The 21,876-nt window shown below is 43.1% G+C and overlaps 1 protein-coding gene across 1 annotated transcript in view; it reads right to left on the bottom strand.

Moving 5' to 3' along the window:
- Nucleotides 1–1,207: 1,207 nt before the first annotated feature.
- Nucleotides 1,208–21,876, bottom strand: part of KIF14 (kinesin family member 14) — an 82,553-nt gene continuing 61,884 nt past the window's right edge. Inside the window, 15 exon segments of the mRNA XM_044300940.1 lie at nucleotides 1,208–3,097; nucleotides 5,031–5,154; nucleotides 6,429–6,503; nucleotides 7,261–7,383; nucleotides 8,109–8,264; nucleotides 9,077–9,261; nucleotides 9,886–10,131; nucleotides 11,235–11,329; nucleotides 12,141–12,241; nucleotides 14,817–14,961; nucleotides 16,385–16,478; nucleotides 17,646–17,766; nucleotides 18,639–18,791; nucleotides 18,913–19,060; nucleotides 19,175–19,335. Coding sequence (XP_044156875.1) covers nucleotides 2,850–3,097; nucleotides 5,031–5,154; nucleotides 6,429–6,503; nucleotides 7,261–7,383; nucleotides 8,109–8,264; nucleotides 9,077–9,261; nucleotides 9,886–10,131; nucleotides 11,235–11,329; nucleotides 12,141–12,241; nucleotides 14,817–14,961; nucleotides 16,385–16,478; nucleotides 17,646–17,766; nucleotides 18,639–18,791; nucleotides 18,913–19,060; nucleotides 19,175–19,335 — 2,175 coding nt within the window. The 3' untranslated portion in view covers nucleotides 1,208–2,849.

The raw sequence follows: 21,876 nt of genomic DNA, 5'->3' as shown, positions 1-21,876 counted from the left end.
TTACAAGATGAGTTACTTCGTACCACTGAATACACATGTATGTTTAGCTCAGTATGTGTGTAGAATGATTGTATTATAAGGTGATAACTATTCGATTCTAGCTGATTAAAAATAAAAGGCAAACGCTCGTTCATTGGGCAATTGCAATTTTTAATCATTGCATGCTGGTGGCAAACAATGATTTGGTATGGGGACGAGAGATGGCATTAGATGGCACTGTGCAGGAGATTGCTGCATATAATAGCAGCAGTCTTCTCCGTTGATGAACAGGCAAATGCCGTCTGCTAAATGTTTTAATGTAATACAACCCTTACCTGCAGTCCTATGTAACACCAAAGATCACTGATAGATAATGTAAAAGATATAACCTGCAGTCTTTATGTAACAACAGAAATAACTTTCAGAGTACAGATAATGTAGCAGAATTACCTGCAGTCCTATGTAACACCACAGATAACAGTGATATTTCTTTGGGTACAGATAATGTAGTAGATGTCCTCTGCAGTCCTATGTAACACCACAGATAACACAGTGATAACTCTGACTACAGATAATGTAGTAGATGTTACCTGCAGTCCTGTGTAACACCACACATAATGTAGTAGATGTTGCCGGCACGGCTGAAGACTCTTCACTACGGGGGTTGGCCCTCCTGTGGCTGCAGCCAGAGCTCCAGCTCTTTTATAAGCTGCAGCTTCATAGGTGGTGGAGAAGGAGGGAGGGGGCCTGACCTGACCACTGCAGTTATCATGACTCTTTGCTATGTGTTCCCTATCTGTCTACAACTGTTTCTGCATCCTCAGGACACAGGAGCGGGATCCACACAATTGCGTAGTGGTAAAGACCACCATATTACCTATTGTGAATGGTAGATCCTGTGTTATCTATACAGAGCTGTTACTTGTCATTGTAATTCTGCTTGAGGTGATAACAATAGTTACTTGTACAGAACAGGAAATCATGACCTATTATTAGACCTAGTGACCAGTGTAAAAATTGCAGGATTATTTACATTTTTTAAATAAAATTAAAAACACCAATAATTCTAAAAAAAATTATATGTTTAACATAAAAATGTGATTTAAATAGGTCATTTTCTGAAGACACATTCCCTTTAAAGGGTTTAAACAAGACAATGCGACTACAGTAGATTATGCCAAATAACTACACAGACAGCCACACAAGAATGTTTTATGTGATTTGAGTTTATTCTCCGCATAGTATAAATAGCAGGCATGGAAGACAAGTAAGGTTAATTACATTTTACACACTATGTCAGAGCTTGGGCTTTCATGGTTGTGATCTTGGACATTATGATCTAATAGCAATTCCATTCAGATGTGAAAATACTCCTACCCATAAGGCTGGTTTCACACTAGCATAATAGTGGCACGAGTCCTGGCCAGGAGTCTAATGACATGAACCAGTGGCATCATACATCCCCATGTTGTGTAGGTCAGGCAGGAATTGAGGTCATACTTTGCTTGAGTAAAACTGCCCTTAACGGGGTTTCCTGGAGCTTTTTTATTTTAAAAAATCCCCCCCTCCCCTTCTCCCCCCCACGCAGCAGTGCTTGTGAGGAGATCTGTACCTCCCTGCTCCGTTCCGGCTCTGGGGCTGTCTTTACTGGACTTCCAGTCCCCACCTGTCAACTTCCAGATGGGGCCACGTGCACCCAGGTTTGAGGGCATTTAAAAATTCTAGATAACCCCTTTAACTCCACCAGGTGCAAAATAATATTTGCTCCTTTAGTATTAAAGAAGTTTGTTACACTAATTGTTAGATTTCAAAGTGACAAACACGTCCATGAGCAAAAAAATAAAAATAAAAAAACAGGTCAAAGTGCATTGCTAGTCACGGACAGAGATGCTGAGCACACAAAACACAACGATTTCTAAATCTGGTTCATCTGAGTGTTAGACAGGAAAGCTCAGGAAATTTCTAACCAGTATTGTTATAGATAATATATTAAAATATTAGCCAAAGATAAAAATATGTACAGAACATGAAAACGCTATACAGTGCAAATTTTTTACAGTACTTATTCTTAGATTAGACATAGACAGCAACTCGTGCTGTGTGCTTTTCCTCTGCCCAATTACCATTGGATACTGTGATACTCGTGTTGTGGCAGTGCGGGTTAGACCAAATGTGCCATCAGCTGTGACATTTGGGGCTGAGGAAATGCGGACAAACTGATCATATCACATTGAGCCCTGAGTTTGGCGTATACCCAAAACACATCCATAGTGCTCGATTCACAAAACAGAGGCCAGAGACCTTTTTTTCTGTATGGAATAACGAAATAAAGTAAGCTTTTTTTTATGCCGGGACAACCCAAAGGAAAAGTAGAGAAAGGGCGGCACTGGCCAATGCTGGTATAAAAAATTCTTTATTCGTCCGATTAAAACATCAGGGCAGGAACATAAAGTTGCAGTGTTCGCAGCAAAGATAAGCGGTGACGGCCGTTTTGCGCTAAATTGCACTTCGTCTTTTTAGCTTGGGAGTCTATGGGCATGCCTACACAGTGGCACATGTCGGAGCCTTCCATTCAAGGTATACATCAGGTATAACGCCCGCCGAATATTCTTGACAGAAGGCTTTAATCGGATGTGAACAGAGCCTGTCACACACTGGTCTAATGAATGGAGACAAAATTTCAGAGGAAAAGTTCCCTTATTGCGTTTCCCTATCCGAATTCAGAAAATGTAGGCTCGGCTCTGGTCCATATGGCCACTTTGTCTCTGACACAGTTAAGCTAGATAAAGCCTGCTCAAAACACCTGTATGAAAGGAGGTGTCACACTGCAGCAGTCATCTACCTCTAGCATTACAAGTAGAAAATGAGGATTACACCCACTGGATGGTGGTGGGTGAGAAGATGCCATGACTTGATCCCTCTAAAGACCGTACACTGAGAGCTTTGTGACAAGGTCTCTCACTGAACCTCTTGTGAATGGCACATGACACAGCCTCTAATAAGGTCTGAAGCTCGGGAAGACCAATGATTTGTAATGATAGGCTTTTATTCACTTGATTTGATGACGAATTAAGGTCATTTAGACATGTAAGAACTTCCGAAGCATCTATGTCAGAACCTGCAAAAGAAGAATTTACAGAATTGGTTTGGTCACAAATACCAAAGATGACAATTTCAGCACACAAGTTTAGGCAGGGTGCTGGCTCTCCTTAAAGAGACCAGCTGTGTTTGGAAACGTATGCAAAGAGGTATCTGCCAGGGAAAGAGAACCATCTTGCTACCGCCACCTTCTGGAAGTGGCTCCCTATGAGTCAAAGTCTGACTTTTCAACAAGCCTTGGAACGTGAGACACGAGAAAATAGCCAATCCAGATATCTATCTGTAGACAGGTGTTTCAGGGCGCTTGCCCCTCATGAGTATAAATTGACATTCTGGTTGGCTCTTTAAAAGGAGAGAAAGTACCTTGCCAAAGTTGTGTTCAAGATATCGTGCTAAGTCAGCCAGAATCTTACTCCATAAAAATAAAAGCAAAATTGGACCAGACAGCAGTGCCCTTACAATTAACATCCTTAGGGCTTATGCATATGGCGGTTGGTCGGCCATTCCGTGCATTAGGGACCGCAATTTGCTGTTCCCCATGCAAGGGCAACATCCGTGCGGCTGCCACGACAGATCCAGACACATTCAACTTGAACATGTTCTATTTTTTTCGGTGCAGAGGCACAGAGAGAAACCCCACAGTTCCATGCCTCTGTTCCGCACTTGACCTTCCGGATTGCGGACCTGGTCTGCATCTGTGATGCCGGGTGCACACAGCTACTGCCCGCATATTGTGGATCTGCTGCTTGCGGGCCGCAATACTGGCCGTGTGCATGAGTCCTTAATCTGTTATGTCACGTTGAAACATGGTTGCTAATTTGCAGCATGCCTTAAATACATAAGACCTTTATCTCTTTGACTTCCAGAATGTTAGGAAGGGCAATGACCAGGAGCCTATACTACCAGGTAATAGACTCATAGAGGCAGATATACTAAGACTGGTGTTACAAATGCCAGTCTTAATATAAAAGTCCATTGGTGCTGAATGCACCAAATTTATTAAGAGGCGCAGGCCTGTTAATATATTTGACGCATCTACAGGCAATCCATGTGCCAAAAATGTAAATCTAGCATAGATGTAAACCATCATTTACTCCACTTTCTGGTGTAAATGACAGTAAATTTGTCGGCCTGTGATAGGCCACGTCCCGCCCGCTTTTATAGCCACTTTTGAAGTGATGAGAGAAGTGAAAAGTCACAATTCACGGGGCAAATATGTCATGCTCCTTATTTTGTGACTTTTTTTACTCCTAAAACAACTTATAAATGTCCCTCATAAGATTCCTGAAACTTTCTTAAAAATAAATACATTTTTTAAACTTCTCTGTTGCCCATATCAAGCAATTACAGAGCAGCGTTCAGTTTATAAGGAAAATACATTTCTATAAATCAGCCCTCTCTTGCCAAATATTATTAATAATGGATACCAAGATCTGCTCATGGACATTTACACGTCACATTACTACCAAAATAGACACCCAAATACAGAACAAAGGGAAGATTTAGTAATCTTGTAGCCGACATAAATGTAGACAAATTAGGGGAGATTCAAAACTGGCGCAAAGGAAAACTGGCTTAGAAACCAATCAAATTCCATCTCCCATTTTTCAGAGCTCCTTTGGCAAATGAAATCAGATTGGTTGCTAGGGGCAACTAAGTCAGTTTTCCTTTTCATCAATTGTGCTAAATCTCCCTAATTGTCTAGTCCTTCCCCAGATTTATCGCAGGAGCTCAGGCTGGGCGGCAAATCTGGTGCAGAGATAGAAACTCTTGTATAGCTCTATACCAAGTATTGGTTTAACGAATTTTACATGTTGGGCCCTGCCACCATCTCCACTGTCCCTTATCAGCCTAGGCACGCATAATTTCTCTAAACCTAGATGAGCCAACCGGCACCTCATTAGGTGCACCTTACGCCACTCGCTTAGTAAATGAGGACCACAATATTTTACCTTTTAATATAGAAATAACATTATGTCGCAGCACGTCCATGCTATTTTTGATATGGCATAGTCCTGAGCTCAGGGACCTCCAAACACTAAATGACGTCTCTTTCATCAGAAGGTCCATGTTTAGCTGAAGAAGAAGTGTAAGTGTTAGTGGATCACAGTAAATAAGTTCTACAAGACAAATAAGAGAATGTTACATTTATGCTTTATCTAAAATATTAGCAAAATACTTAAAGGGACACTGACAGGCCCAATAAGCATAATTATCTATATATATGCATGCACAGGTCTTCTAATGTGTATTAAAAACATATAAGTCTAACCCCTGTCCACCTTATGAATACTGCAAACTGATGTTTTATAACCTGATGCAATCGCTCTTCTTTCTGCCCAAGGGGCGGCGTTTTAGCTTCACTTCTGCCCAGCCGCGCCACAACCGCCGTTTTGAAGCGCCGCCCAGCTCATCAATATTCATTTCGCTGGACGGCTTCTGCTGTCCCCGATGTCTTTGAGAGCAGCGCTCTGAAGCTCTGCTCAGAAGAGAGCCCGGCGCAGGCGCAGAACGGAGAGGCTGAAGCGGCATGCGCAGAAGCTGAAAGTTAGTCCAATGCCCATAGCTTTCTATTGGGCTAGCGCTGCTCTCAAAGACATCGGGGACAGCAGAAGCCGCCCAGCGAAGTGAATATTGATGAGCTGGGCGGCACTTCAAAACGGCGGTTGCGGCTGGCTGGGCAGAAGTTAAGCTGAAACGCCGCCCCTTGGGCAGAAAGAAAAGCGATTACATCAGGTTATAAAACATCAGTTTGCAGTATTCATAAGGTGGACAGGGGTTATACTTATATGTTTTTAATACACATTAGAAGACCTGTGCGTGCATATGTATAGATAATTATGCTTATTCGGCCTGTCAGTGTCCCTTTAAAGAGGTTCTTCATGATTATGCAAAATTTGGCACGGAGCAAGAGGCAGTGTAATATAAAAAAAAATGTCCCATTGGTCCCTTGCCATCGCTCTGATCCCCAGCACTCCCATCTCCACTATGCCAGCACTGGTGACGTGTCATGCATCATTTCAGTAACTGCTGCAGTAGTGACATGCCATTTGGCTGTAGCAGTCACAGGACCAATGAATATGACATCAGTAGTATGGGCCTAGTGGGGATCGGAATGACGGACTGGAGGAGGAGGAGGGAGCAGCATGGGAAATTGTAAGCTTTTTAAACTCTTCCACTGCCAAATTTAAGAAAATCATGGGGAATCCCTTTAATGGCAATAACCAATATAGATGATTAGATAGATAGATAGATAGATAGATAGATAGACAGGCATGATTGACAGCTATGATAGACAGACATGTATAGATAGATCGATCAGACAAAAAAAAAAAAACTGCAGATCATACCTTTTTACAAGAAGCAAGGCTGTTCTGAATGAAAGATGTTAATGCACTGGAATTCTTCTTTATCTCTTGAAGAAACTGCAAAAACAGCAAAAATATCTGTATGTCCAAGGTGGAGTCACCATGTTCTGAATTTAGTGTTCTGAAGCTAGTAAGCCACAATTTCCAGGATGTATAATCCATGGATTATAAAAAAGTTCCATCAATATCCCTTTCTCGTGCATTTTCTGCAGTCTTTGTATCTTATGACATGTGTATATATCATTCACAGCCTGATATTTCCTTACACACTATTACTAAGCAGCAGTTACTGCCTTAAAGTTGTTCTCCGGGCTTTGCAGAAAAATGTGAAGTGTTCTGAATGTGTGGGGGAAAGACAGTCCTGTCAACATTTACCCCTCCGTCAGGCCTCCAATGCCGTAGTCTCCGCAGGCTGTGGGCTCCTCTGCTGAGGTTCCGACCAGATGTGTTCCTAAGTTTTCCTGTTCAGCTGCATATACCGTACATGAAGCTGAACCAAAAGATTTGAGAACAAACCCAGTTAGGACCTGAGCGGAAGAGCCTGTAGCCAGTCTGACCACAGAGGGGTAAGTCATGACAAAACTATCTTTTCTCTACAAGCTCAGAGCACCCCAAGTTTACTGTAAAAAGTGTTCAAATAAAAAAAAGGGAGGTCTAAAGGGTTTTTACCCACAACTTATGATGTGCTCACACTCTTGGTTTTCCCATACGTCCCACAGTCCTATAAACTGGGACAGGTTCCCGTTGATTTGAAGGAAAACTTTTAATTAAAAACATTCCAAAAAGTTCCCATTAACCTGGAATTTTTACATACTGTATCGTAAACAGAGCATCTATCCAGATCTGTTTGCATTGAGTGTGAAGCTTGTATTCCACTGTCGATCAGACTCTCCAATCCAAATCGCATTCCAAGGAAAAGCAGTTCACTGATAGACTTCTGGGAAAAAAGAAGAATACAGCCAAGAAATTAATTCTGTAGGTTTCCTAGCTTTGGTATCACATAGATTAAAATACTTCCCCCAAAATGTGAATACTATAACTTAGTATGTAGATAGTATTGTGGTACTTTCCCCCAAAAAAACAAAAAGGCACCCAAGACTCCTCGTTACAGTGATCGTATACTGTATAGACTATATTTTTCCTTACATTAATTCTCTTGTTACAAAAATGTAATGAAAATACAAATAAAAAATTTTATAATGGGGTCATTTATCAAACTGGTGTAAAGTAGAAATGGCTTAGTTGCCCATAGCAGCCAATCAGATTCCAACTTTCTTTTTTAAAGGAGCTGTCAAAAATGAAAGGTGGAATCCGCCTTGGGCAACTAAGCCATTTCTACTTTACACTAGTTTGATCAATGACCCCATAAAAGCCTTGTGAAAGGAGCAAGGACATTACCAAAGGCAAAATGAGGACAGTTTTCTGTGGTAGAATATGGTGTGACTCCTTCCTGACAGTTCACATACGTGTACGTCATGAAGCTGGAAGGGTTGTATTGAGCAAGGAGCTGAGCCCGATTCATGTTGGGCTCTGGCTGTTTTATAAGGGTAACACCCCCTGCGATGGCCAGGGTCATTTAAAAAATCTTCATGTGATCAATATTTGGCAAACCCTATTAAAGTTTAGAAAAAGTCAGGTATTTTGCTTATGTACATTTGATACCTGGAGACCATGTTCTTCGGTAAATTCTTCTGAAAGATGTATTTCGGCGTCATTCAGTGCAGCCAGGTGTCCTATGCTCTGCAGTATCTGCTCTGCTGTACAGCTGGCCTTGTCTTTTGCTTCTGTAACCATGGCCGATATATCTGAGCAACAACCCTGCCAAAAATGTTAAAGCCGTTATGCGGAGTAGTTACGGAAACCAATCCAGGATCACTACAACAACCAGCCATGTTTTCTCTTTAAAAGGGATTGTGCCATGATTAATGTTAAAAATTTAAAGACATCCTATAGTACATGACAGTCTCTGCAGCTCAGGGGCCGTGCCCACCCTGCTGCAGCTCAGGGGCCGTGCCCACCCTGCTGCAGCTCTGTCCCTATCACAACCTAGGGGCTGGTGTATTTTCTGCTGTAGCCCTCTCCCCATCACAGCTCCGGCGCAGCACAGCACTGCACAGCGAGAGGCCGTCGGACTAAAAAGTCGGACATGCAGTACTTTTACTCTAGCGGCCTTTCGGCGCGCACTGCCGTGCTGCGCCGGAGCTCCGGCCCCGCCCCCATTATAGTCAATGGGGACGGAACGGCGGTCCGGCAAAATAGCGGCAGGACGGATCCGTCAGGGTGAACAGCCTGTCGGATCCGTCATGCCGGTAGGGAGAAAGTACCCTTAATTGAATAACTCAGTGGCTATGCTAGATTTAATGTATGCAATTACAAAAGTATTCAGATCCAGGTGCTGGTTTGAAAACTATAGAATATTTTTCGTGGGACAACCCCTTTAACAGTCCAAACTGTAAAGCCCAAAGTTTGGCTTATTGTCGGGTCAAATCACAGAGTATATTCCTGTCCAGCTTTTTTTTTCTTTAGATGTTTTACGTCGTGATAAAAAGTATAATAAAATTCATAGATTTAGTGGTGGCTGTAGAAAGTGACAGATATGGAAAGATTGGTAATACAAATGTCATTATCACCTGTAAGAGCAGCTGCAGGTATCCTCCCAACTTCCTAACGGGCAATATCAAGCTGTCAGCTAGTTGGGAACTCCCCTGGCTTTCAGGTAAATGATCCAACCAATGCTTGCTTAGCACAGCCAGCTGCTGAAATGCAGATGTCATTCGTACACTCTGTAACTGGGCCGAACGATTAACCAAGAACACTGAAAAGACAGAAGTCACAAAGCTGTAAAATAACCAAAAGCCAGAAATCCTTCCTATTGCTGTTTAAGATTACAGTAATATGGTACTACATAGATTTTGATATTAAATGCACAAGTGATATTATAATACAGAAACATGGCATTTTAAATCCCTCATATTGTCCTATGCAGATTATTCTCTTCTAAGAGAATGAACTCTGTCCCTGTAGTGCCACCTTGTGGACGTAGCTACCCTATAGTCAATGAGCAACTCTTGGATTAAGGGACCCGACAGGTTCCCTTTAACAGGCCTTGCAACACGACTAAGGATATAAGCCAAACTAGAAGCTTTCTCCAAAAGTAAAATGTAACACATCTGCAGAGAGTCGTTTTGGATGTTTGCCCCTCGTCAGCACAGAGGAAGGTGCTTGGCTGACTAGGTGTCGGGTCCTTGACGAAGGTCTTGGAGGGTACTGTTTCTCCTTGCAGAGAGTGCCAGAGATGGCATACTGTAGAGAGTCATATAAACCAGGCAGTGCAGACTAGGTTTCTTCCAAGAAAAAGAAAGCTGCCTCTATAGTGCCACCTAAATTATTTTTTATGAGATTTTACATAACACACTGAAATTAATACAAATGCACTCACAGGCATCTGTGCCATCATCGTCCTGCTGCTCATATGCCCTCGATAGAGCATGGACTGCAGCACACACAGTACATAGACAGAAGATCACACTGTCAACTATGTTGCTCTCATCTGCATGTCTTTGACCCAGGAAATCCAGGGCAGATCCTACTAGATCCTTGCAAATCCCAGGAAGATGGGAATCAGTGGGGTTGGAGCAAACACTACTGGACTTGCTCAAGAAACTGCTGGATTTGTTCATTAAACCTGTAGATAGATATAAAAGTAACAGACAAATTATAAGGATTAGGATAAAAATACCGTATTTTTAATGTTTTCCCCCAAAAGCTGTGCTGTGACCTGCGCACAGAGAGGACATCAGCGTGCCCTGTGACCTCACACTGTGCGATGTTGGGCAACAGGACAGAGTGGCAGGAAGAGCAGAAGCTGGATCTCGGGAGTAGTGGCAGCGTCCGGAGCAGGAGAAATAAGTAGATTTATTTTTCTAAGATCTGATTAACATTGGTTGTCTGATCTGTCAAAATGGAGGGTCTTATTAACATGGGGGTCTAATCTGACATCTTATCATTGGGGGTCTGAGCTGGGTTCTAATTAAAGAGGACCTTTCATGGGTCCAGACATTATGAAATAAGTAGCAGGTTATGTAGGGCATAGAGCAGGGTTCTGAGAGCGCTTACTATTTTTTCTGGGCACCGCTCCGTTCGCCCGTTGTGCCCCTGTTGAATTCACCCGCCTGGTATGCTAATGAATAGCATCGGTACAGGGAGGAGGAGACTGCCCTGTTTCTCCCTGGGAGAAGGTGAGGTTTTTTTTTTCTCCTTGACTGTGACGCTCTGCACTGTGATTAGACCGTGCTATAGCCAGGGAGGAGGAGACGCCCATTGAGAAACAGGGCAGTCTCCTCCTCCCTGTACTGACGCTATTCATTAGCATACCAGGCAGGAGAATTTGACAGGGGCACAGCGGGCGAATTGAGCGGCACTCAAAAAAAATTGCAAGCGCTCTTACATCCCTCCCTGCTGGGGGTCTGAGCTGAGGTCTGATTGGGGGTCTAATTAACATTCAGGGTTTGATCTGAGGTTTTGTTGGGGGTCTGAGTTGAGGTCTAATTAACATTGTGGCTCTGATGAAAATTTTTCTCATATTACTTTTCTCATTTTACTCCACTAAAACCTAGTTGCGTCTTATGGACAGGTGCGTCTTACAGGGTGAAAAATACGGCGTATTTTCCAAAGGCAAATATTGTAAATATCAATCAACCTAAGCAATGATTTCATCAATAGAATGGTTGAAAAGACAACAATATCCAAATTTCAATCCAAAATAAAATATATCACATGAAAACCCACCTGACGTATGTCCACACTGTAAACTTTGAATAGGATGGACTCGAATTTCATACAGACATCCTGAAATCCTCCTATTCTTCATGAGGCTTTTGCTTCTTTAAAAAGAAGACATGTTTTGAAAATTAATGACATTTCTGCTCTTTCTGCAGTGTTGATCACAAATAGGGTAAAAAACGCCAACATCAATTTTTATGCAGCAGTGATTCCAGCCTGAGTCGTCATACTCAATCCTCAAGACCCTTAAAAGGGTTGTCCAGGAATTTGATATTAATGCCTATGCTAAGGATAGGTCATCAATATCAGATCAGAGCATTCTGACACCCCGCACCCATGCCGATCAGCTGCCTCATTCTAGCTCCAGAACTACACAGCTCAGCTCTGTGTAGTGGACAGAACTGGTTACTGCAGGGCCGCTCCCATTCATTTCAATAGGAGGATTGCTGCAGGGACCAGCTCCGTTCACTACACAGTGGATGGAGCGGTTTAGCTCTAATGCCAGAGCTACAACAAAACAGCTAATTGACAGGGGTGCAGGGTGTCAGACCCGCTCCGATTTGAAACTGATGGCTTATTCCTTAGGATAGGCTATCGATATCAAAATCATGGAAACCACTTTAAGACTTTATTCACACATTGCAGATTTGGTCAGTATTTTAGAGCCAAAATCAGCAGTAGTATACATCCTTCTATAACATTCCCCTGTATTTAGGCTCCAGTACGAATTATGGCTTCAAAATACTAATAAAAACCTCTGACCAAATCTGCAATGTGTAAATGAAGTCTTATCCTGTAGCAGGTCTGCACTACGCACTGGGTGTTTAAAAAAAAAATCCAGAATTGCTTCTGTAAAGTCACAGTATATTCAAATGTCGACACTTTTCATTCTGCCATTGCATTGCACTTTACCTGCGTCTTGAAAAATTTGACGATGATGATTTTGATATGTCTTGCTCCCATTCATCTCCTGGATCATAAAATATGTCCTCATCCTTTACACTGCCATTACTCTGTGGGCGTAGAAATCATAGTCACTATTTAGCATCTTAAAATAATTAGAAATGGCCATAATTAAGGTGGTGTTTTCTGTTAACACTACATTACAGCTTGTAGCTGGTCTTCTAGCCTATGCTAGGGAAGTTGCTGGGAATCCTATGGGCAGTTGGCAATTGCCAAGATTCTGTACCACGCTTGGCTTCGCTTAGCTCATTGCTAAGTACTGGCCACCAGAAGAGCCTGATTAATCGTGATAATGGTTCTTAATTTGATCATTATGTTGAAAAGGAGAATATAATTTAAAATAAGAGGCACCTAATAAGGGCTGTTTCCCACGAGCATGAGCAGTCCAGAAATCAGGCTCCGTGTGTGAGCATGATCCTCCCGTTCTGGACACTGCTTGTCTTGCAGGAGCACATGGCGTTATACTGATTTATAATGCTGTGTCTCTGCATGACCTTACTGCTACAGAATAAGGTTCCACTCAGACGTCCATAAGTGTTTTGCGGTCCGCAAATTCAAAATTGTGCGGACCACACATGGCTGGCCCTATGATAGAAATGCAATTGGGGACAAGAATAGAACATATTCTATCTTTTTTGCGGGGCCGCGGAAAGGAACTATGGATATGGACAGTACACGGTGTGCTGCCCGCATCTTATTGCGGCCCCATTGAAATGAATAGGTCCACACCAATTACGCAAAATTGCAGAACGGACGTGGAGCCAGAATTACAGACATGTGAATGGACCCTTATACTGACATAATAAAGCAGTCATTATGATTCTATAGAAGTAACGTCATGCAGAGGCACATAGCATTATAAATCAGTATAATGCAGTGCGCTCCTGCAAGACAAGCAGTATCCAGGACCAGAACAGAGGATCACGCTCACACACGGAGAGCTGATTTCTGGACTGCACTCGCTCGTGTGATATAGCCCCTAAGTTTGAGAAGCAGTAAATGAAAGTGGATTGCCTGCACAGGGCTTGTGCCAGCACATTTGTTAAAGATTAGAATTCTGGGTTAGGGTTGATTAGTGGGTCCGTCAGGAGGTAAGAGTGAGGAGACAACCTCTCAACATTTTTTATTTTTTTAGGTGCGAGATTGTAGCACAGGCAATCTGTATTCACATGGGATCTCTTGAGGTTGAACACGGGGGGGGGGGGAGGGACTTGAGTTGGAGAATTTAAAAAAGACATAGATCAGTGACATAGAACTGCTGTGTCCTAACTCAGGCTACTTTCACACTAGCGTTCGATCGGATCCGTTCTGAACGGATCCGATCATATTAATGCAGACGGAGGCTCCGTTCAGTACGGATCCGTCTGCATTAATAACTTAGAAAAAATTCTAAGTGTGAAAGTAGCCTGAGCGGATCCGTTCAGACTTTCAATGTAAAGTCAATGGGGGACGGATCCGCTTGAAGATTGAGCCATATGGTGACATCTTCAAGCGGATCCGTTCCCATTGACTTACATTGTAAGTCTGAACGGATCCGCTCGCCTCCGCACGGCCAGGCGGACAGCTGAACGCTGCAAGCAGCGTTCAGCTGTCCGCCTGTCCGTGTGGAGGCGAGCGGAGCGGAGGCTGAACGCCGCCAGACTGATGCAGTCTGAGCGGATCCGCTCCATTCAGACTGCATCAGGGCTGGACGGAGGCGTTCGGGTCCGCTCGTGAGCTCCTTCAAACGGAGCTCACGAACGGACCTATGAACGCTAGTGTGAAAGTAGCCTCACACTGTCAAGTCTCAGTCTATCCCAAGTGTGCAGCTGCAGCCTGTCTGCCCTGCTTCCTGCTTGTCATAGGTTTCAATGTTGGCTCATACAAGCAGAAGGGAGGTTTGAATAACGTGACGTTGCATCTCATAAAAATACACTGGAGAGTCTACACACAGCACACACAGATAGTATATATCGGCTGTGTTCATTGGGAGCTTTAAACCTCAGCAGCTAATAATTGTATGTACTTATGTATTATATCTTGGTACTTGTGGTCAGGCAGAAATTATACTTTCAGTGGCACTGTACATATGGGATACACAAAGGAAGAAGCAGGACAGATTGGTGGAGATGGAAGGTGGGAGTTGCCAGGAGGGATATCATAGATACTGATATAGTTCAAAGGCAGCCAGCTACACAGGGAAGACTGACCTCATGCATACAAGGGAGCGCAGGCTCCGGTCAGGTCATCAGACCGGAGCTCACATAACACAGCTGTAACTGAGCTGGGATGAAACAAGTTACACTACTAGAATATTGCTGCTCCAAAACAACCTGAGCGGGTGCTTCTTTAAAATGACCTTACTTGTTAAATGCAGCCGTATAGAAGGGCAGGGTAATGATAAGACTGTTTAGCAGGTTGTGTACGCCACCTAGATACGAATGCACATTCTGTAAGTACTGTAGTACTACTTCTCCACAAATAGTATGAATTTAATGAAAAAAGGTACCTTCTGGGACTGTAAAATGTCTAAAAGTAAACCTTCCCTTAAAAGTCAGCCAGAAATTGGTACTTAGTATTTGAAAAGTAAAAAGTATCGCAGACTAAAAAAAAAAAATATAAAAAAAATGCAGGTTTTTCAGTCACCTCATACAGCTCTTTCATTGCAGCCAACTTGTATTCAAATTTCTCAGTACTCCAGAATGTTACAATGCCTAACTTGAGGTTTCTAACCAGGATCTGTACAGAACCTCCGGGTTGGTTTTCTTTATCCTTTTCTGACATATCATGCCTGAAACAGTGGACAAAAAAAAAAAACAGGTGTTGATCATAAGAAATGACAAACATATTTTGGAATCTGCAGCCTACAACATTAACAATTAGTTAAAGGGGTTTACTGGTCTTTATATCAGGCAGTTGACCCGTATATGCAGAAGAATGGTAAAGCCCATGTATCAGTCCTTTGAAATGCATCCATGGCCTAACTGAAAAATGGTATCTGTTGTGTGATGCTCTTTACGCCCTGACATTCAGTAAGCAGTGTTACATGACAAACATGTGCAGGGTCAGTACACATTCATGTGACAAGTAAATAGTAATAGTGGTGGAATCGGGATTTCTATTGTGGTTATTACAGAACGACATCATTGTGTGCCTGTCTGTAGTGTTTTGTAAAATGGCTGCCTGTCTCTAAGTGATGTTGTCATTGTCATGTTGTTAATAAAGTTTAGGGTAAAAAAACTGCACACACAGATCTCCTTCTTTACTGACTGCTGCAGGTAGTAATATTGTATATAGTGTATAGTTAATCGGACATACCTCCATTTTCACCCCGGCAGCCCCCCTGACATTAGCATCGGAGCAATTCATGCTCCGATGCTCTCCTTTGCCCTGCCCTAAGGCATTTTTTTGCAGTTCCGGTGACGTACCGGGGCTCTCCATGGGGCTGCCACGAATCCCAGTGACGTCACCAGTAAAACGGCTAGGGCAGCGCTGAAGCCCGTCCATCAGAGCCGGTGGAGTCACTGAACACACTGCCGGGCGGAAGTTTCCGCCCGGCCGTGTGTTATTGAAAACAAAATAGCCCGTGCCCTGCATGATTTAGCGAAGGGCAAGGGAGCGCATCGGAGCATGAGATGCTCCGATGCTAGCCTCAGGGGGGCTGCCTGGGTGAAAATAAGGGTATGTCCGGGTTCAGCTCTGAACCCGGACAACCCTTTTAACGGAAGGCCAGATCATATGACACTTTTGAGGGTCACACTACGGATCACATGACTGACAACTAGTTTAGTTCTATCTAGCTCTTCTACAGATGCATTATACAGGACTAAAATGTACTGTACTATTTTTTTACTTTAGGGAGAGGCAAATGCATGGATATAATAGGTCTGCAAGCAGTATTTTAAATAGATGTAAATTTGAAAATTGTTCAACATCGTATTGTCTAAATCAATAAAACCGGATTACTTCTTTAACAAACCAGTGCTATATGGAAGATAATCTTGATTTTCAAACACTAGGTCACTGAGCCCTGTTGGCCAGTTACTCACATGTATGCACTTGTCTGCATCATTGATTTGTGTGAAGCAGAAAGTGTTTTGATGCCACCAGATGGGATTATGCGAGTCCTCTCCACACATCTGACCTGAGGGCTGTCATTTGCATGTAACAAACAGGGGTTCGGCGACAACAGCATCCACGCGGTGTGCACTTACCTGCTAAATATAGTGTGCTTCCTGAGTTTCGCACTAATGGTGTTTGCTTCCTGAATCATCACAGAAAGTTTTAAAGCATTCCATGTGGGCTGAACTAGAAGAGAACATTAACCAGTTAGAACACCAGAATTAAACATCCAGTTATACGGTACCATGCAGGATTAGATTTCACAGAATGGGATAGCCCTATAAAAAAACATATATTCCCTTCCAGCTTCTTTATAACTCTAGATTAGCTTTCTATGTTTGCACGTTTTCTACAGGCCAAGGTTTTTATATCATGGAGGTTCTGAAACAATTATACGATCAGTGTACAGAATAATCTGATTTAAAAAAATTAATCAAGCCTGCAAAGGAGACAATATGGACAATCACAATACATTAGTAAGTGCCTTGTACTAACTTTATCTACATGATAAATGCCATTTGCTGAAGTGAGACAACCCCTTTAAACCTTAGAGGACACCCGCCGTACCGGTCTACGCCCGCTCCGGAGCAAGCACTATAACTACCGGATGCCTGTTTCACACAGCAGACACCCAGGGCTAATGTCCGCAATCAGCAGTAATGCCGGTCACAGACTTTTAGCCCCTCAGATGCCGTGATCAAATGTAAACACGGCATCAGGAACCCAGGGAGATAGAGGAGTCCATTAAAGTAATAAGCCAGAGCCTGTACTAGGCTTCTAGGCTCATTATCTGTATATTGCATTTCAGGCCAGCAGGTGGCAGCACTGTATTGTAACATAGCGATCTATGTATAGGGTAATGGATACAATTCTATTACTCTATACAATCTAATGATTGCAAGTTGGGGTCCACTTGGGTGGCTTAAAAAAATAAAAATAAAGTTAAAAAATTAAAATTCAAATCACTCCCCTTTCCCAAAAACAATAAAAAAAAAATGGCCATCACAGTGTGTGAAAACACCCGCACTATTAAAATATAAAAAAAACCACTGTACCGACCCTGCATTTTTTACCCAATTCCACCACATTTGGATTTTTTGTCCAGCTTCCCACTACATCCTATGCAAATTTAAATGGAGTCATTAGAAAGTACAACTTGTCCCGCAAAAAAAAAAAAAAGCCCTCATGTGGCTCTGTGAACGGAAAAATAAAAAAGTAATGCCTCAAGAAGAGAGTAAAAAAGGAAAACGCAAAAACTGAAAACGCCTGGTCCTGAACATCCTTTAAATGCAATTATATCCAAGGCTTCCTAATAAAGCACCACATTTTCATGCTTCTAGCTACTTGAGATACCTCTATTATCTCTATTGGTTTTGTCTTGTTGAAGAATCTCCACTTCTTTAGCAATTTTCTGCTTCTCCATCTCCAGTGCTTGTAGAATTTTGGCATGCCGGATTGTGTGGTCTTCTAAAGCCTACACAAGGACAAAGGAATCGCACATGTCAAAATCAGCTGATATTTATTTCCCCAAAATTTACTATGAATTACGTTGTAAAAAGGTTCACAGGTTGAATACAAAATTTGAGCTACCAAGATCAGCAGTCCAGCCCTATTTCTATCACACGGCACCCACTTAGCAGAGTTAGTGTCTATGGATTTCACCGGGCGCACGCACGCCACAGGAGTAGAAAAATTGTAACGAACTTTGGTTCAGCTGACCATGTGAAGTAGTTTCCACAAAGAAATTGGCTTCGCCTTGGGCAGACAACTGTGCATGGCAGGAATCGCCACATCAGTGGTGGGTATAAGGTAACTTCCAAGAATAGGCGTTTCTGCACTTAGTATCTCTGCGCTCCAATCTGGTCAGGCTGAAGTGTTCAGTATAGAGCAGGTGCCTGGCATCTGGAGGAAGATAAGCCAAGTGCTGGAACCCTATTCTTGCTGGTCACAGGACCAAGTGCCTGACTTGATATGGCTCTAGGTTTTAGCAAAAGTTGGTCATGCACGTAAGAGAAATGCTGGTTGCGCCCAATGGTTTTGTCAGGAACAGCCCATCGTCATATGTGTAGGAGGGGCCTACTGAATCTTTTCCCTAGGCCAATCCCAGTGTAAAGAATTGGAAATGTTGAATTTCAAAGTTCCCAAACCATTATGCTCATCTACCCATTGGAATAAATATTATTGCTTGGCACATTTTTATGAAAAATAGAGGAATTTGTAGGCCAAATAAGTGTACATATTTTTTTAGGTCAGGCCAAATGGGTGGAGTAGGCCACAATAGGTCCTAAATAAAAATAAAAATATTGGCCCCTGGCTCAGTTCTACACCTGTTAGCAAGCTGCCTACCTGTTTGGTGGCAATAGTCTCCATTTCAAGTCTCCTCTTGTTAAATTGCACTTCTTGCTCTAGTTGCATTTTTGCGTCTTCCAGCTGCTGGATTTTGCTAGCAGCTCTCTTGCTGCTCATCTCCTGCTGTTGTTTCTTCAGACTCTCCTCTTTCTAAATACATAATTATTAAAACACAAGGACAATTTATGGAGTTACATAGAAGACTTGGGCACAGCTTAATTAATAAAAAGAAAAAAAAGAAACATGAAACCAAGTGGAAGGTGAAACTCACCAGCACTGCTTCTAGAGCTCTGATTCGGTCTTCATAATCTGCCCTCTGGGAGTTAAGCTCCACTTGTGCCATCTCTTTTGCAATCTGGATTCCATGAATCATTTCCTCTTTTGCTCTCAGTCGAGCTTCTTCAATCTCTTCTTCTAGTCTACAATGCAAAGATCATACCTTATGAGCAATTTTTGGATGATATAAACAGGTCTTATCACAGTTTATTTGTGAATTTAGTGTCATCCGTTGCCATGAGTTTCTGTTCACTTACTTGGACCTCTGTGCCTGGAGGAGTTCATTCTTTGCAAATTCAAAGTCCTTGGGCCTTTCTGCTGATAGAGCTGAAATTCGCAAAGGTCCTTTCAATTGCTGGACCTCAACAGGGTGATTAAATCTGAGGTAATGATCCCCTCCCAGGATAACACGATCACCCTAAAAATGAACATATGGTAACGATTATAGTAAACTTACATATTCAATGTATTACTGGATATATATACAGTACTTAAGACTATACTTAGATACTTAAGGGTAAATGCACACATTCAGGACTTATGTGCAGACAATCCGCACTGAAATCTGCAGGTGTTTGCGGGGAAATCTGTGCAATCAGTCCGCATCAATTGGTATGGATTTACATGCGGATTTTCCAAGGATTTTCTGCATGCAGATTTTACTGTCCCCATAGAAGTGAATAGAGAAAATCTAGACAGGAAAAATAAATTGACATGCTCCAGATTTTAAAATCTGCACCGTAGGTCAAAATCAGCACAGAAAAAATCTGCATCGTGTGCATGAGAATTTAAAATTCTCATAGAATACAATGTACATGACCTACTGTGGATTTTCTGCATGCAATCCTTATTGTGTGCATTTAGCCTAATGGTGTTCTCTTAGACTTTGTAAAATTAGGAAGGGAGCAGTGTAAAAAACTTGAACACCAGGCCACCACTGCTTTGATCACCGCTAGCCTGACCCGAGGATGTCCCATTGTTCTCATGACTGCTAAAGCCAATAATTGCTTCAGTGGTCATGTGTGTATGAGTGGTATGGAGCAATTAGTTTTTATTTTTATTTGACACTGACCCCTGCTCCATGCCAAATTTTACTGAATCTTGGTGAACCTCATTAAAAAGGTATAAGCATTTTGTCAACTATATTTTACTGTTCTTAATCACCTGAATTTTCTTTTAAAAAATTGATTTTTGTACTTACCGTAAAACCCTTTTCTCGTTGGATGCATTGGGGGATACAGCACCATGGGTATATGCCCAGCTGCCACTAGGAGGCTGACACTAGAAAAGAAAAGTGTTGGCTCCACCCAGATGGGGTATACCCTCTGCTCAGACACTAAACTAACCAGTTGGTCCGAAAGCAGGAGGGGTATCAGAAAACCAGACGAACAGTGAAGCCAACATGTCCTAAACCAGAAAAAGGACCATTATCAAAGGGTCCCGGGATATCCGGAAAACCGGAACGAAGGAAAAAAAAAAAACAACAAGGGTGGGATCTGTGTCACCAATGCATCCAACGAGAAAAGGTTTTTACGGCAAGTACAAAAATATTTTTTTCTCGTGAATGGCGTTGGGGGACACACCACCAAGGGACATCCCAAAGCAGTCCCCGAAGGGTGGAAAAAAACATCTATGCGAAGAACCTAGCGCACAGCCACTTGCAGAACCTTGCGACCCAAACTGGCATCAGCAGAGGCCAAGGAATGAATATGGTAAAATCTTGAGAAGGTGTCAACTGAGGACCAGGTGGCGGCCTTGCAGACCTGGGAAGCAGAGGCTAAATGCTGGACCACCCATGATGCCCCGACCGCCCTAGTGGAGTGAGCGGTCAACCGGAAGGGGGGCTCATGACCCTTGGCCACATAGGATTCCTTGACAGCCGACCAAATCCAACGGGAGATGTATCGACGGAAAGACTCCGTTAACTGGAGATACAGCCAAAGCGCCCGAACCACATCCAGACAGTGGAGAGACCGCTCTCTGGGATGAGAGGGGTTGGGATAGAAAGAAGGTAGAACAATCTCATTAATGTGGAAGGAAGAAACCACCTTGGGAAGAAAGGAGTGAACTGGGCGCAGGACAACCTTGTCCTGGTGGAAAACCAAAAAGGGGGACCAACACGAGATCGCCGCCAGCTCATGGAAGAAATCGAGAATAAAAACGCAACTTTAAAAGGAGACATAAGAAAGGGAGACCTCCGTCAAGGGCTCGAAGGGAGAGGACTGAGGGGCATCTAGGACCGAATTAAAATTCCAGGGTCCCACCGGAGAACGGAAGGGAGAGACGCGATGCGGCACCCCCTGAAGGAAAGTCTTAACCTGGGAACGAGAAACCAAGGGCCTTTGGAAAAGGACAGACAAGGCTGAGACCTGACCTTTAAGGGAGGCCAGGCGGAGACCCTTCTCAAGGCCAGCCTGAAGAAAGGCAAGAATCCTAGGGATGGAAAAAAAGGAGAGAGAGTGAACCTCGCCACATTCACACCAGGCAAAGTAAGCCCTCCAGGTACGATGGTAAATCCTGTCTGACCGGGGTCTACGTGCATGAAGCATAGTCTGGATGACTGACTCTGAGAGACCACGGAACCTTAGGACCGCGGTTTCAACAGCCACGCCGTTAAATGAAGCCGAGGTAAACTCGGGTGGAATAGCAGACCTTGAGAAAGGAGGTCAGGACACAGAGGTAACTGCCACGGGGCGTCAGCGAGCAGGAAGACAAGGTTTACGTACCACGCCCTGCGGGGCCAGTCCCGATCCATTTTGAGGCGTTTGAGTACCCGAGGAAGAATCAGAAGGGGAGGAAAGAAATATAGGAGACTGAATTGCGACCACGGGAGAACCAAGGCATCTACCACCAGAGCCTGAGGATCCCGAGACCTGGGGAAGTAAAGCAGAAGTTTGTGGTTCAGACGGGAGGTGAAAAAATTTATATCTGGGATTCCCCAGGGCTGACAGAGTTGTTG

This window comes from Bufo gargarizans, chromosome 7 (genome assembly GCF_014858855.1).
Source record: "Bufo gargarizans isolate SCDJY-AF-19 chromosome 7, ASM1485885v1, whole genome shotgun sequence".
In the NCBI taxonomy this organism is placed as follows: Eukaryota; Metazoa; Chordata; class Amphibia; order Anura; family Bufonidae; genus Bufo; species Bufo gargarizans.
This window is presented reverse-complemented; position numbering and strand designations above follow the sequence as displayed.